The 16457-nt window shown below is 42.6% G+C and overlaps 1 protein-coding gene across 1 annotated transcript in view; it reads left to right on the top strand.

Annotated features, from left to right (window-relative positions):
• Positions 1-16457, top strand: part of SMARCA4 (SWI/SNF related, matrix associated, actin dependent regulator of chromatin, subfamily a, member 4) — a 110073-nt gene that overhangs the window by 80532 nt on the left and 13084 nt on the right. The window contains 10 exon segments of the mRNA XM_043990939.1: positions 1758-1865; positions 2559-2645; positions 3624-3670; positions 5226-5392; positions 6915-7078; positions 8337-8564; positions 8841-8936; positions 9217-9294; positions 10264-10482; positions 12829-13082. Coding sequence (XP_043846874.1) covers positions 1758-1865; positions 2559-2645; positions 3624-3670; positions 5226-5392; positions 6915-7078; positions 8337-8564; positions 8841-8936; positions 9217-9294; positions 10264-10482; positions 12829-13082 — 1448 coding nt within the window.

Raw genomic sequence — 16457 nt, 5'->3', positions numbered from 1 at the left:
CACCGACAAAAGCAACAACTTAAATAAAGTCAATGGATATTTACCAAAATATAAATACCAAAATTAAGAGACCAAAAAATACAAATTTTAAATAAAGCATTTTCAGAAGAAGAAAAATTGAAGAAGCCATAAAATGAGCTTACAAAGAAAAAAAGCCTTCAGAATCAGATAGATTCACAAGTGAATTCTCTCAAACCTTCAGAGAACAATTCTAACATTACATAAAGTATTTGCAAAAACAGCAAAAGAAGGGAAAGGGGGGCAGCTAGGTGGTGCAGTGGATAGAGCACCCGCCCTGGAGTCAGGAGTACCTGAGTTCAAATGTGGCCTCAGACACTTAACACTTACTACCTGTGTGACCTTGGACAAGTCACTTAACCCCAATTGCCTCACTAAAAAAAAAAAAAGAAGGGAAAGGGATCCTGATAAATTCTTTCTGTCATATGTGTGTGTATATATATATATAGTCTTAATGTATAAATAATAGTGAATCAAAACAGAAAAGGAAAATTAGGCTAATATTCCTAGATGCAAAAATTCTAAAATTTACTAAATAAAATAGTAATAAAGTGGCTAAATCAACATATAACAAAGATTACATATGATGACCATGTTTGATTTATGCCAGGGATGCAGAGTTGGTTTAATATTAGGAAAAAGATAAACTTTAAACCACAGCAATAAGAATAATTTTATGTTTATTAATGTATGCAAAATTTTTTTTTGTCAGCCTTGCTGACAGATTAAGGGTCCATGCAGGGAAAAGGTGCTTAACAGTTAGATCACTCCAAAAATGCAATGAATTGCATTGATGGTCTTCAAGCAGGGGTAGGATAACTGTTTAGGAGTTTGTAGACATGGTTCATGGGTTTTTGTGGGTGCTATATCTCTTTTTTTTTTCTTTTTTCTTTTTCTTTTTTTTTTTTTTTTTTTGCAGGGCAATGGGGGTTAAGTGACTTGCCCAGGGTCACACAGCTAGTAAGTGTCAAGTGTCTGAGGTCGGATTTGAACTCAGGTACTCCTGAATCCAGAGCCGGTGCTTATCCACTGTGCCACCTAGCTGCCCCCGGTGCTATATCTCTTATCTTTCAGTCTCAAGACTTTTAATTCTATGGTTGTTAGATTAATCCATTGAAACAATTGATCAATTCGAAAGAAAGTAAATCAGACAAAGTGGATGTTTGATTCAATTCACTAATTCATTCAGTACCAAACAATTGATCCTATAGTCCTATGAAAACATAATCTCAGGTCCAATATTGTCAGCTAGTCTCCTCATTTGTGTTTTGGTTTTTGGTTTTTGGTTTTTTGCGGGGCAATGGGGGTTAAGTGACTTGCCCAGGGTCACACAGCTAGTACGTGTCAAGTGTCTGAGGTTGGATTTGAACTCAGGTACTCCTGAATCCAGGGCCTGTGCTTTATCCACTGCGCCACCTAGCTTCCCCCTAGTCTCCTCATTTGTAGCATTCAATTTGAATCCCTTCCAGCTTGGAATCCTATGCCAAGGAAAATTCCCCAAAGTCTCATGCCAGCTTCTTCCCTGCATCTTATTCTTCCTTTAGCAACCAGAATTGGGCTTGACATCATACCCTTTCTCTCTCAAGGCTGGAAGCCAGGAGTGTCCAAAGGAATTGCCAAGCCCTAGGAGACTGAAGAGCCCAAAGAGACCCAAGGGGTCTCCTCATATGGAATATTTAGGCCTTGTTGGCTTATTGAAATAACTTCTCCATTAAACAGTGTCTTCTGTGGCTTTCCAGGTGGAATACGTGATCAAGTGCGATATGTCTGCACTGCAGCGAGTCCTCTACCGTCACATGCAAGCCAAGGGCGTGCTCCTGACTGATGGCTCAGAGAAGGACAAGAAGGTCTGGCCCAGATCCTCATCCATCTTTCCTCCCTCCCCACCAGGGCTACAGAGACTCAAGAGCCTGAAAGTTGATAGGGACTCATTCTCCTTGCTTGCTTTTGGTTTCATTTGGAATATAACATAATTGGCACTTTAACTGACAGGTTTCCTGGCCATTTTAACTGTTGCTTGGCTAGTTTTGGTGGAGGGAGGGGTGGGGGTGGGGGTGGGGGGTTGTTAAAATTAATTGTTCTGATAATGACCTATATGTACTTAAGTACATGAGAGTTTGTGCTGCTTTGCACTTAGTCCTCCCCAGAATGTGCTGATCTGTGTTGGAACATAGCTCCCCTTCTAATCTCTTTGGGAGCATTTGTCTTCAAGGTTCTCCCATATTTCCTCCCTCGTGTATTCCTGCCTTTTGATGAGCTGTGGGGCTTGCTTTGCCAGCCTATCTTTCAGAATTGGGAAATTGTGTCTCCTCATTTGTTTTATCTGAAGATGATGCAGAGAAAGTTCAAACAAATCCTTAAATCATTTTTCCCATGTGGCAAAGTCAAAAATAATCCTTTTGTAATGCCTCAGTGTTCAGAGTGAATCAGTCATCCATCAGCTAACAACGAGACTCTGTGGGTCACACTTCCAAGGATTTTCTCTGAGCTGGTCTTCCCATGGATGGGGGTTCTGACTGGGAAATCTTCTGTTTTCCTAGGGTAAGGGTGGCACCAAGACACTGATGAACACCATCATGCAGCTAAGGAAAATCTGCAACCATCCTTACATGTTCCAGCACATAGAGGTGAGGCAAGTGCCAGGGAGTCCCTGTCACTGGATTACAGCAGAACTCCCTCTTGCAGTTTAGTAAAGCTTTTTCTTAGGATTCAGGGTGGGCTCAAACATAGGTCTTCATTGATGCCATCAGGTCAAAATAATGAACCCCTGGGTATTCTTTGGTTCAAAGAGACAAATAGCATATGCCTTTGTTGCCCAAATACGCCTTCTAGTCTTTTCATGGAGATGCACAAGGACTATTAAAAAGACAAAAGTCGGGAGCAGCTAAGTGGCACAGTGGATAAAACACCGGCCCTGGATTCAGGAGGACCTGAGTTCAAATCCAACCTCAGACACTTGACACTTATTAGCTGTGTGCCCCATGGAAAGTTACTTAACCCTCATTACGCTGCCCCCCCCCCCCACGCACACCCCTCACCAAAAAAAAGGAAAGAAAAGAAAACAAAAAAGCCACCAGGTATTACTAATTTTTATGCTATTTCCCATCTGGGGTTATCAAAAAGACTTGTTTTTCAAAGTCGCAAAACTTTGATTAAATAACTACTCTGGGCTTTCACATCCCAGGAGGGGTTATGGATTGTGAAGTGATATTGGACTTGGGGCTGAATACTCCAGAACTCAGAGTGATGCCCCAACCAGATTAAAATATAATTGGGGGGCAGCTAAGTGGTGCAGTGAATAGAGCGCTGGCCCTGGATTCAGGAGGACCTGAGTTCAAATCCAGCTTCAGACACTTAACACTTACTAGCTGTATGACCCTGGGCAAGTCAACCCCAATTGCCTCACCCAAAAAAAAAAAAAAGAAAGAAAGAAAATACAATTGGGAAATATTTAACAAAATAAAAACACAATACAGTAGGTTAATTTTGTTTTTCTCAATTCATTCTTGGCCCATGAGGATCCATTTCTTATTAAGTTTGACACCACTGATTTAGAACTTCTAAATCTCTGTTGGGCATAAATAATTTTCCTGTTTTCTTTGCAGGAGTCATTTTCTGAGCACTTGGGATTTACTGGAGGCATTGTCCAAGGGTAAGAGCAGCATTTAGGATTTTTAATTTTAGTGATCCAGGTGGAGATGGACTTTTTATAATGTGCCTTTGATTAAAAAGCTCCAACCTTAATGTATTAGAACAAAATACTCGTGATTTCCAGCTTTGTTGTTACCAGTAAGAGAAAAAACAGCTCAACAAAACCAACCAGTACATCAGCCAAGTCTAATAGGGTACTCAGCATTTTATGCCCATAGTCCCCTCCCCTTGCAAAGAAGGGAGAGAGATGCATTTTCTCATCTCTGGCCAAGCCACATCATCATAATTACACAGGTCAATGCATTTCTTTTTTTGTACTTTGCATTTGAAGTACTTTTGTACATCATTGCCATTGGATATATTATTTTTCTGGTTCTACTTACTTTTTGTTGAATCAGTTCATATTTCTTGCAACTGAGTAACATTCTATTACATTCATGTACCCCGCCATTTAAATAATTTGTTCCCTGATCAGTGGGCCTTTACTTTGTTTGCAGGTCTTTGGTGCCACAAAAAATTCTCTTAGGGGGCAGCTAGGTGGCTCAGTAGATAAAGCACTGGCCCTGGATTCAGGAGGACCTGAGTTCAAATACAGTCTCAGACACTTGACATTTTCTAGCTGTGTGACCCTGGCAAGTCACTTAACCCTCATTGCCCTGCCCCTCCACCCCAATGCTCTTAGAAATATTTTGAAACCCACACTTCTCCTCTCTTGTTACATTTTATAACAAGATATATTTTGATATATTTTACAATGAACTTAATTTTATATTTGATATATTTTATAATGAACTTAATCATCATCAACAGAAACAAACATTTTGTGATACAGATAAGATCAGGGAAGAGTATTATTTAGTAAGCTGAACTTGTTCCTAGAGGTTTTTAAATATGTGTATGTATTAACTTTAACAAGATAGTAACTAAATCACTTTATTTCTTTTCCCCTCTTGCATTTTCTTCTATTCATTATTTAAAATGTTTTATTCATACTCTTTTTTTTTTCACGTCTACTAGTACCCCTTCAGTTGAATCTCTGCCTTTTAACAACTATATATACTCAAGCAAAACAAATTAATACATTGGCTATATCTGAGAAGGCATATCTGATTCTCTACCTTTAGTCCATGAACTTTTTGCAAGAGGAGGGAAGGATCTTTCATCAACAATTGTTTGAAGTCAGAGTTGGTTTTCCTCCTTATTGTGATCGTGTAAATCATTTGGTTGGTTTTGTTAGTTTTACACTTCACTTCATATAAGTACCTGTGTGTGTGTGTACATGTGTGTATATCTCTGAATCTATAATATTCTTCCCTTTTTTTGGCACAGTAAAATTTGATTCATAATTTGTTTAGCCATTCCCCACATGATGGCCACCACATGAAGTGCTCTTTTAAATGTTCTTGTACATACAAGTCTTTTTCCCTTATCCTTGACCTACTTGCCCCACTTCAAGCGTTAAAGTAAGCACAGAGTCACAAAAATTCTCCCCCTTTTCCTATCTCAGCATCCTCTTTTTCTCATCCCATGTGTTTCTTTGGTCTTTTGCATACCAGCCTGGATTTATACCGAGCCTCTGGCAAGTTTGAACTCCTAGATCGAATTCTTCCCAAGCTCCGAGCAACCAACCATAAAGTGCTGCTCTTCTGCCAGATGACCTCTCTCATGACCATCATGGAGGATTACTTTGCATATCGTGGCTTTAAATACCTCAGGCTTGATGGTGAGTTGAACAAGAACTTACTATTTGACAACTGTCTTATAATTTAATGATTCCTTTCCCTGAGTTGTTGAAAGCATTTCAGCTTCCTAATTAATTCTCACAGAATCCTGAAAAGGAAGCAAAGATTCAAAGGGTGATTTCTCCACTTTATAGATATGTTGAACCTTATTCACAAGAGCTTGACTGTGACCTCAATTAGTCTGTTATTAGAAACATATTTTCGACCTGGGATGCAGCTCTGGTCCCAGTATTCTGCTGCCTTCCCTGTCAGGTGCTTGAGCCAGAGTGCATATGAAATGCTTGCTGGCTCTCTTCCCTGTGGGGACTAGTTCAGATGTGCCGTTATCCAGTGCCCGAGTCCAAGTTTAGTTGTAGTTAAGGATCCTGGCTATGTTGTTCCATCCAGAAGGTTGACAGGAAGTGTTTAATTTGCATTTGATGACTTGAAATAACCTCTGAATTTTGCTTAGAGCTCCTTTGATCCCAGTTGATATTGACCAAAGGGACCTGGAAAGCTCTCTGCTGTTCTCCCAATGCAGTCAGATTGCTTCCCTCACGGTAGTGTGTAAGAAATGAAATGTCCATTGCCATTACTTCTTGAGAGTGCCTGCATTTCCCAATCTGGAGAGACTATCCTTTCTAACCAAGAGGATTAGTAAAAAGCAGATGGTTTGGGGGCATCTGGGTGACTCAATGGATAAAGCAACAGCCCTAGCTTCAGGAGGGCCTGAGTTCAAATCCAGCTTCAGACAAATGATACTTACTGGCTGTGTGACCCTGGGCAAGTTAGTTAACCCTCATTGCCCTGCAAAAAGGAAGGAAGGAAGGAAGAAAAAACAAGCAGATAGTTTGCTATTTAGTGGAGCTAGAGAAACATGATTTTTGTATTCTTACCCTTAGAAATGTTTCTCTTTGCAAAGCAAGAAATTGCCTCAATAATAATATAGAACTTCACAGCCCACGCTACCTGCCTTTATTTCTCAGGTTAGTGAAAACAGTAATAGTATTCCATTCATACCTGACACCCTGAGGTGGCCTGGTTGGTCCCTTTTGTAGGGCACGTATCTGAATCCTTTTTGATTGGGGTGTGGGGTGGGTGGGAGGGTCGGTTCTTGCTCATAGTCACTATGCCTCATATAAAGGACCATCATCCATAGCCTCCACCACCACTGAGTACTGGGGGAAGTGTTGCCGGTCACACTCCTGCCCAATCAATTAATGCACTTGGGCTTTTTGTTTTCGTGGAGTATGTGTTTAAAATAGTTAATTCATCATATATAGACTGAATTTTAAAGCATTTCTTTTTCACATATTGTACACCCCTCCTTAAGTAAATGTATACTTAGATTAAAATAATCTCATAGCTATGTTGAGGGACATGATTTATTAAAGAACTTGACAAAGTTTATGTGTGAAGTTGGGTAAGGTGCTTTTTCCTTCTTGGGCTGGTCATTTTATTTAGATTTCTAACTTTGAGATGATGTCAGAACTCCTAACCCTTTCCTTCTTTGGTGCCCATCAGGAACCACAAAAGCTGAAGACCGTGGTATGTTGCTGAAAACCTTCAATGAACCCGGTTCTGAGTATTTCATTTTTCTCCTGAGTACTCGGGCTGGGGGTCTTGGGCTGAACCTCCAGTCTGCAGATACTGTGATAATTTTTGACAGTGACTGGAATCCTCACCAGGTAAAAGAAAAGTAAAGCTAAGTGAAGACTCTTTCTTGATAGATTCCAACAACAAAGAAAAACTCTTCATCCTTTATGAGAATGGGGATACAGTCGTGTTTCCATATTAAGTTTAAATGCCGATTTCCTATCTCAGGTATTCTGAGTGGTTTATCCGAGTGAAGTACAAAGAGAACCTATGGAACCTCTTTCTGTACAGATGATTGAAACCACTCACCATCTGCTTTGAATGGTATAAGTGTGAATTCACTTGGAGACAAGTAGCTGAGTTGGCTGACCTCTTGGGATCCCTTCTTATACTGATTCTATAAAATCACAAACATCCATTATCAGTATTTACAGGTAGACTAAAGGATCGCTCATTCAGAGTGCACTGAGGTGTCATTGCCTCCTCTTTCCACCTGAAAACAGCAGCTTTTCTTAGGCTCTCATTTTGTGCAAAGTGAGACATTACTAACTCAGCGAAAGAAAAAAAAGTCCCAGCAAAACTGCCTTTCCTTTTTCCTGCCAAGGACACATGAGTGCAAAGCATGTATCCCTCCTTATTGAGACTTAAGTATTGCTTTCCTCATCAAGCCTAGTCAGAGACCATATTTATCTACCTCTGCTCACTTTGTTCCTTACTTGTGTGTCCAGGTATGAGCCAGAGACAGATTAGGCAAGTAATTCTCCTGGGTCGTGTATTGTTGATAGCTCACCAACTCTGGAAACCAGTGCTCTCAGTTGTACTAAAGGTGTGCTGCCTAGCATTGTGCTATGCACGTGGGAAGCACTCAATAAATATTTATTGCTTTGGTCGTATGCATGAAGCAGCCATGGAAGAGTGTGTATGGTGGAAAACAGATCTTCCCAAGAATGAAGCCATAAAAGCTGAGCTTTCTTCCCATAACCTTGAATCCCAAAGAAGATGAAGGCTTCTGAAGGAAAGCTGAGGTGGTCTGCCCTCCTTCCAGGGCCACCTCCAGAGGCGGTAGTGGCTTTGGCCTCAGCAGCCCCATTCATCGGTGATTTGTGGAAAGATGAGCTGGTTTTCTCAGTTGCTTTATTACAAACCACCAGCAAAACTGGCCTTTTCACTAAGCATCTCTAATAGCTGGAGCTTTTTAGGTAACTCCATGCTTGACTTTGAAGGGTTTCAGACATACCAAGCATATCTTTTCACAAAGGTCCAGCCTTCTGAGTGGCATTTAAAGAACCTAACTTTTTTTTTCCCCCTGGAGGAATTTGAATTGAAATGACAAGCCAACTTCTCTTTCAGGACTTACAAGCACAGGACCGTGCCCATCGTATTGGGCAGCAAAACGAAGTCCGGGTTCTCCGTCTCTGCACAGTCAATAGTGTGGAAGAGAAGATCTTGGCCGCAGCCAAGTACAAGCTAAATGTTGATCAGAAGGTTATCCAGGCTGGTATGTTTGACCAGAAATCCTCCAGCCATGAGAGAAGAGCTTTCCTCCAGGCAATCCTAGAGCATGAGGAGCAGGATGAGGTAGGAGGCCAGACGGACCCTGCCCTTTCTCTTTCCAAGTGTGAATGGTGAATGCATGGATGCCTTTCCTTTTTTCCTTTTTTTCCTTTTTTCCTTTTTCTTTTTTTCCTTTTTCTTTTTTTTGCTCTCTTATGTTTTTTACATCCCTGGAATAAAGGGAGTGTGGGCTGAAAGGAAAGAGGATGAGTACTTGCTTTTCTTTAAAGTGACTTTTCGTGCTGGTGAAAGATGCCGGATTGACAGCCCTGGAGACTGAAGTCCTCTATTTATCCACAGAGCAGACACAGCACGGGCAGCGGCAGTGCAAGCTTCGCCCACACTGCCCCTCCGCCAATGTGCCTCAACCCTGACTTGGAGGAACCACCTCTAAAGGTGAGAGGGGTAGTTCAGTCTCCATGCCCATTCAATCCTTGGCTTCTGTGCTGAGGTGGCCAGCAAAGGGCCAGATCTGACGCGTGTGTGTGTGTGTATGTGTGTGCTTTCTGTTGCCATGTGGATACTTGTCCACTGGAAACTGGACTGAAACCTCCACCTCATTTCTCATGGACCACCGAATAGCTGTCAGGTGGTAAAGACTGTCGGTGTTGAAATCCACTCACTTCAGCTCCTTTTAGAGTCTCCACAGTGGAATTAAGTATTTAAAATCTTGTAGGAAGAAGATGAAGTTCCAGATGACGAGACCGTTAATCAGATGATCGCCCGTAATGAAGAGGAATTTGATCTTTTCATGGTGAGCACCAAAGGCTGGGATAGTGAGTCACAGTCAGTAGAAAAGGCCATGGGCAATGTGGTATTTCTTACAGAGAAGCTTCAATAGGAGGGACAGAAAATATCAATATTTAGTCAAATCCTAATGTTACTAGCCAGACCCCAAAAGAATATGAGTCTGATGGGTGGACCAGAGCTATACTCTCATCTCTCCCATTAGTTGACTTTCTGAACTTGGGTGGCTCACTTTCAGGGAGGGTTCAGTCCATCAAAGGCTAATGGGCTTGACTAAGAGATTATAAGATTCGGGGGCAGCTAGATGGCGCAGTGGATAAAGCACCGGCCCTGGATTCAGGAGTACCTGAGTTCAAATCCAGCCTCAGACACTTGACACTTACTAGCTGTGTGACCCTGGGCAAGTCACTTAACCCTTATTGCCCTGCAAAAAAAAAAAAAAGAGATTATGAGATTCCTTTTGATTGCTGCTCCCATACTTGTGGAATTCCATCTTGTCTCAGAATGGAAGTAGTGACCACATAACCAAATGTAGATCCAGGGCACACCTGTTCCACCTTGTCAACCTGGCCCCAGGGAGGGCAAAATGCTGTGTTCCTTCAAGGAAGGTTTAAGCTCTGGTATCCTTGCACCCATGGAGTGAGCCAGCGGCCTGTCCTAGAACACAGCCATAGGATGGTGCATTAGGGTAAGGCTGTCCAACAGCATCTGCACCTGAAAAATCAAAACTATGCTTTCTAGAGTTGATTGTGTTCCATATAAGGCTACTCTATGGATTATAGTTTCCCCTTTAGTCTTACGGAAAGCCTCTGTGGCTTAAATATGTGACGTGGGTATCTCATTATGATGTGTATTGGGACTTCATATCACGATCACCCAAGGACTTTCTAGCTGGAATAGAAATAGTCAGTGGCTCCCCTTAATAATTGCTCCTGATTTTCCCATGGGTCCCTGACTTTCTCTCACTGTGTCCTAGCGAATGGATTTGGATCGTAGGCGAGAGGAAGCTCGAAACCCCAAAAGAAAGCCACGCCTGATGGAAGAAGATGAGCTTCCATCTTGGATCATTAAGGATGATGCTGAAGTTGAGAGACTGACGTGTGAGGAAGAAGAAGAAAAGATGTTTGGGCGCGGCTCCCGCCACCGTAAAGAAGTCGACTACAGTGACTCGCTGACCGAGAAGCAGTGGCTCAAGGTATATACTGTAGGTGATGGCTTCATTCTGCAATGATTTTTTTTCAGACTACCCTTGTTAGCATCCTGGGGAACCTTAGTCTGTGCTGAGAAATTAGTCTCCTACCTAGTGGGTTGCAGTCTTTAGTGAGAATTTAATTTGAAATCTTGACTTGCTTCCAGCAGTCCTTACTGAAGTTTATTTTTATTTCAATGTCATTGAGGCTTAAGTAGCACAGAAATTGATACATATGTAATTCCTTGGCATGAGAATAAATTAGATTCCCTTGATTATATCAAACCATAATATTCTCCATGAGCTCTACCTTGATTTGTGTTGACTAACAGATGTCCTCTGAGGATGTAAAAACGAATGAGTTTAAGTATATTTCTGTCTAGGAAGCTGGTATCAGTCAGAATCAAGAGTGTCCTTTCAGCTGGACAGTCATGAAAATTTGACAAATTTATATTCTTACTCTGTCCTTTTTTCTATGCATGTGACAGTAAACTAGCTTACAGTTTATTGTGCTTTAATTTGGGAGGGGGGACCTAATGAGTTTAATAAATTAAAGTCTGTACTATGACCAGGGAATCCAAGAAGACTGCATTCTAATGCCAGCCCTGTGCAGTGTGGGAGTGAGAAAGCCCTGAGTTCATGTTCTGCCTAAGGTGCTTTCTAGCTTTGTAGCCCTGGGCAAGACCATTATTTAACTTTTCTGGGCCAGTTTTCTTGTCTGTTAGAGAGGAGATTGGATTTGGCAGCCTCTGTGGTGCCTTCCAGCTCCATGCGTCGGAGAGATGAAAAATATTCCTCTCTCCCTTCTTTACAGACTTGGGCTACTATGGGCAATGCAGTCGCATATACTCTCAGATTCAGTTGACGTGTTGATTAGTTTTGCTGACCTGCTTTTCTTTCTCTTTTATTCTTTGTTAAAAGGGATGCCTCTCTAGGGAGGGCAGAATAAAAGGGAATATTGGACACTGGAGATGATGTAAAAAGCAAAAGATCAATAAAAAATACTTTTTAAAAAAAACTTAAGAAGCCCAGCATCAGAGCCTGGCCTCAATTGGGACATAAAGTCAGCCACCAGGAAGGAGCTCACTGGTCAGAGCATGACCCATTCTCATTTCTTTTGACTGATAAATTCCATTTAAGTATTGTTGTGAACCAAGGACTGACAGAGTACTATGTTACCAATAATGATTTCTGTCCAAATACTGTGTCCCAGCCCCCCAAAGACCTGAGGAAACAAATATGTGGTTTTGAAGTGGATTCAGTTTGGTTTCTAAGGAGCTGGGGGGGGAGGCAGATGATGATCATGTCATGAGAGAATAGTCCTCACCTGTCTGTCCTACCAGGCCACACCCTTGCTCAGTTTCATTTCCAAATAATTCTTAGTGTTGTTTACTGCTGTTTTCCTCTACCAGCCTGTAAAGCAAGTCTGCTTACCTTAGACCTGGACAGGCTGTCCAGAAATGTAGACACTCACATTTATGGCTTGTAAAAGATTCTAAAGGCAGAGAAGGATTAAATCACCCTGTTAGATCAGGGCAGTGGGTGCAGGGCAAAGGTGAAGCAGCTCATGCCTCTACAGCGTCTGAGCTCCAGAGGCTGAGAGCCATGAAGTTGGTGCAAAGAAAAACCAGTTTCCTGTAGATGGGGTTAGGGGTCTGCTGCATGGCTTACTGGGTGGAATGGCAAAGCCTGAGACACAAATCCAGCTCCTAAAAAGGAAATTTTCTTGTAAGGAAATCCTGGGGAAGTGGAACACCACCTTGGGGAGAGGCCTCTGCTGGAGGGCCATGATGTCCCTATCTTTCTGGGCAGGAAAAGTCGATTAATGGAGACACCCAAACCATAAAGTCCTAATCTCTTTCAACCTCCTTTTTACCAGTAAGAAAACTTGGGGGGCAGCTAGGTGGCACAGTGGATAAAACACTAGCCTGGATTCAGGGGGCCCTGAGTTCAAATCCGGCCTCAAGACATTTGACTAGCTGTGTGACCCTGGACAAGTCACTTAACCCTCATTGCCCCACGGAGGGCAGAGACTTGGATCCAGGTTGCTGATTTGAACTTAGCTCAGTTTCCTGACTCTTAGTTTAGTCTTCAAGGGTGAAATTGCCAGTGGGGTGTTTTCATTTGTAGAGCTCGTTAAATTAAAAAGAGTAGCCCAGCAATGTTTAGGTAACATAGCAAGCAAACTGAGCCAGATTTGGAATGTATGGCATAGAGCTTGCCCTCCCTTCCCTTCCTGTTAGCAGCCCTTCCCTTAGCTTTGTATATGAATGAGTTGTTGTTTCTGTTGTATTCCTCTCCCTAAATAATCTGGATGGTGGTTGTTCTGTTTTACTACCACTGACCTTGAAGGCCATAGAGGAAGGTACACTGGAGGAAATCGAGGAAGAAGTCCGGCAGAAGAAGTCATCTCGAAAACGCAAACGGGACAGCGATGCCGGCTCCTCAACGCCAACAACCAGCACTCGCAGCCGTGACAAGGATGATGATAGCAAAAAGCAAAAGAAACGTGGCAGACCCCCTGCTGAAAAGCTCTCCCCAAACCCACCAAACCTCACCAAGAAAATGAAGAAGATTGTGGATGCTGTGATCAAATACAAAGACAGGTAAGTGAAGAAAGGGACAGAGTAGCCCTTTTACTCCGTGACTGGTGGCTTGGTTGTGAGCAGGAGGATGGGGTGCAGCCTGAGCACAGTGGGTGTCCCAGCTAGACTGGATGTCTTCACTTGTGCTGAAGCAGAATTTGGTTAACTGTCATTTTCTCTGTGCCTCTTTGGCATTACCAAAAAGTGGAATAGAAGAGAAAGTCTCTGTTGAGAGAGCTTTTCAGATTGATGCAAAGCAGCCAAAAGAGTCTATATTACCCACCCCATCTTTGTTCCAGGCTCACAGATTCTAAGACCTTTTACGAGGTGTCTGCGCACTGGGGGCACACTTTTCCCTTTTGTATATAACTCTGTGCTGTCTCCTTAGGTTTTCTGGCAAACTTTGGGGAGGGGGCAGAGGGACCAATTAGGCTTTGATTTGCTCCATATCCTCAGCCTTTCGGTTTCATATTCTCCTTGGGTGGTTAGAGGCCCTCATTTGAGGCCCATTGTCATTGCATTGAGTTGTTTCCAGGGTGGTGTATCCTTGGATTTTCCGTTGAAGCATGCCTTTGCATTAGAGGAGGTACAGCTATTTGGGTTTGGAGAGACTTAGGATTTTGTGTAAAACTGGAAAGTACAAAAGGGAAAAAAAATTCTTCTCTTGCTTTAGCCAAACGGCTACTTTAACAGGCACAGCAGCTTCAGAAGAAAGTGCCTTTTTCTGATATCTTGAACACTACTTAGGAGCCCCAAACATACCAGTAAGGGAGTTGGGAAGATGAGAGCTAAGAAGTTGTAGGGATAGGCCTCAGAGATTAGCCCTAAGAAATGCCAGCTTTAAAAGTTAAAAAAGGGGGCAGCTAGGTGGTACTGTGGATAAAGCACTGGTCCTGGATTCAGGAGGACCTGAGTTTAAATCAGGCCTCAGACACTTGACACTTAACTAGCTGTGTGACCCTGGGCAAGTCACTTAACCCTCATTGCCCTGCAAAAAAAAAAATAGGCCAGGGAAGTTCAAGTAGGCTCTATTCTTGATCAAAAACAAAGTTCTCTCATTTGATCTTGACCAATTAACATTTCCTATTCTGTCACTTTCCTTTGGTCAGATTTGATGTACAACTATAGGATACGTATCATAAACTCAATCCATGGTTCACGTCAGCCTATTGAAATAAAATGTCATTTAGTAAAACCACATGGGTTTATCTTTTGTAATTTTTCATAGATTCAGTAAGATCTGGTGCATGAGGACAAGTTGCAGAGGGTTAGAAATTTTTGCACTACAAATACCACCACAGAATCTTCTTAGGGGAGGCTCGGGCTGCCACCTCACAATAGCCATATTGCTCAGAATATCTACACTTGCTAAAACTACAGTAATAATAATAGCAGTGTGCATTTCATAACTTCATGCCTAGCACTTTCTGCTGTACCACACTTCCTCTGCATCCATGCCTTTATCTTCTCCAGTGGGATTATACCCAGTGAGGTCAACGGTTCCTATATATAGATCTCTTCTGGGGAAAGGAGCAACGAGAGGCGGGGGGGGGGGAGGGGGGGGGGACCTCACCCCTTCTCACATTCCCATGCCATGTCCATTGTCTTAACTCTTTCTGGGAAGGTGCAAAGTCTCAGACTCACTCACAGTGTGGCTTTGTAGGCTTCTTTCAAATACCCATGGAACCAAATGGAAGAATTGGCTTTATATGTCTGTTTTCAGCAAATCCAAAAAGTAGCGCAGGAATTAAGGGTTACAGATATTGGCTGGGGACAGAACTTCACCTTCTCCACCTAGTGGACCCTGTGCAGAAGCACAGTAAAGGGGGTTGGATGATATTAGAACATGTTTTCCATTGAAACTCAAAACTCAGTAAAATACAACTGCCAAACCCAGAGTGGGCATCGGGTTTCTTCAGAATTGGTAACCAAAGCAATGTCTTTCTTTAGGAGAGTGGGGTGGGTGCTTCGAGCAGTGACCTTGGATATACCTTTCCCATACTCATACCACTTCTCCGTAAGTGTCTCAGCTCATTATCAAAATGAGAATGACAGGATGACCAGAACTAAGAGCAATAGGAGATATTAAAGAGAAGCAGATTTTGTCTCAGTGGATGGAAAAACTTCCCTACCGTTAGTGCCAACCACAGATAGAATGAGCTAGCTGCCTCCTGATTCACTGTCTCTCTCTCTTATAAAAGTCCTCAAGGAGAAGCTGTAGTGGAGACTTCCAGGGTAGTTTGGGCTAGACCTTGAGATATCAGCCATCTAGAAGTCTGTGATTGTGAAACTGAAATAATCTTCCCCAGGCTAGGATGGCCCCATGTAACAACTCTCCTCTCCGTGCTGCCTCGTCAGGCCCATTGACCTTGTGGGAATTGGTCTTTTGATTACCAGGCTTATCCATTATCTTTCAAGATTATTCTTGGTTGTATTGGGAGGTTCTTGTTGTTTTACCCTGCCTATTATCCACCATTTTAATTGCCAAATATTGATAGAACACTTGTGTACCCAAATGTGCTCTGGGAACCTGGGACACTGATAGGTATGCATATGTCGTGTGGTGTGGTGCCAGTCCTTGTGGGATGCGCTTATCAGAAACAAAACTCCAGGGAATATGTGCTAATGGAGCCACCCCTGGGGTGATGGGAGGAGGTATACTCTGAGAGTTGGAAGGTATGGATCCTTAAGTGAATTGCCTTCCCTTTTCTAAACCTCAGTTTCCTTGTGAGTGCAGAGATTTGGTGGGCATAAGTAGGGTGATGATCAAGGCTCAACTAGCATAAGAGTTATTATTGGAAATTAACTGTTAAATTTACAAAATAATGTTTAGCAGAGAAGAAAAATTAAAGGCTCCTCATAGCAAAGAACATGGATAGCTTTGGTGTTACACTATGTGCAACAAGGCTAAAAGGACATTGTCAGGACTATTCAGGAACTCCTCTATGAGGAGAACCCAGGGGAGGAGAAGGCACAGGAGTGTGCAGTCTGTACTGTGCCAGAGGCTAGGACACTCTTCTTCTCCCTCCCGCCCCATACATATCCATTCGTTCATTCGGCAGCATTTCTTAAGTACATGCTAGGGCCATGAAGGACCCCAATGGGTAGAGTAGAAAATGTGCACAGATGAAAAAAACAACCTCTGCAGGTGTGGGTGTGTAGGTGTGTGCCTTTACATGCACACATAGTTGTGTATACATATGTGGTAGAGAAGGCAGTAAAAAACAGGGTGCAGAGGAGTTAGGAAAGGCTTCTTGGGAGAAGGAACCCTTGAACCCATGGAGTCAGAGACAAGGGAATACATGGCAGGAGGGGTGGGGGGCAAAGAAGCGACACAAGTGAGCTAGCTGGCTTAGGACATAAAGGGACTGAAGGAGAAGCCTAGAATCAACAGCC

This window comes from Dromiciops gliroides, chromosome 1 (assembly GCF_019393635.1).
Source record: "Dromiciops gliroides isolate mDroGli1 chromosome 1, mDroGli1.pri, whole genome shotgun sequence".
Taxonomy (NCBI): Eukaryota; Metazoa; Chordata; class Mammalia; order Microbiotheria; family Microbiotheriidae; genus Dromiciops; species Dromiciops gliroides.
This window is presented reverse-complemented; position numbering and strand designations above follow the sequence as displayed.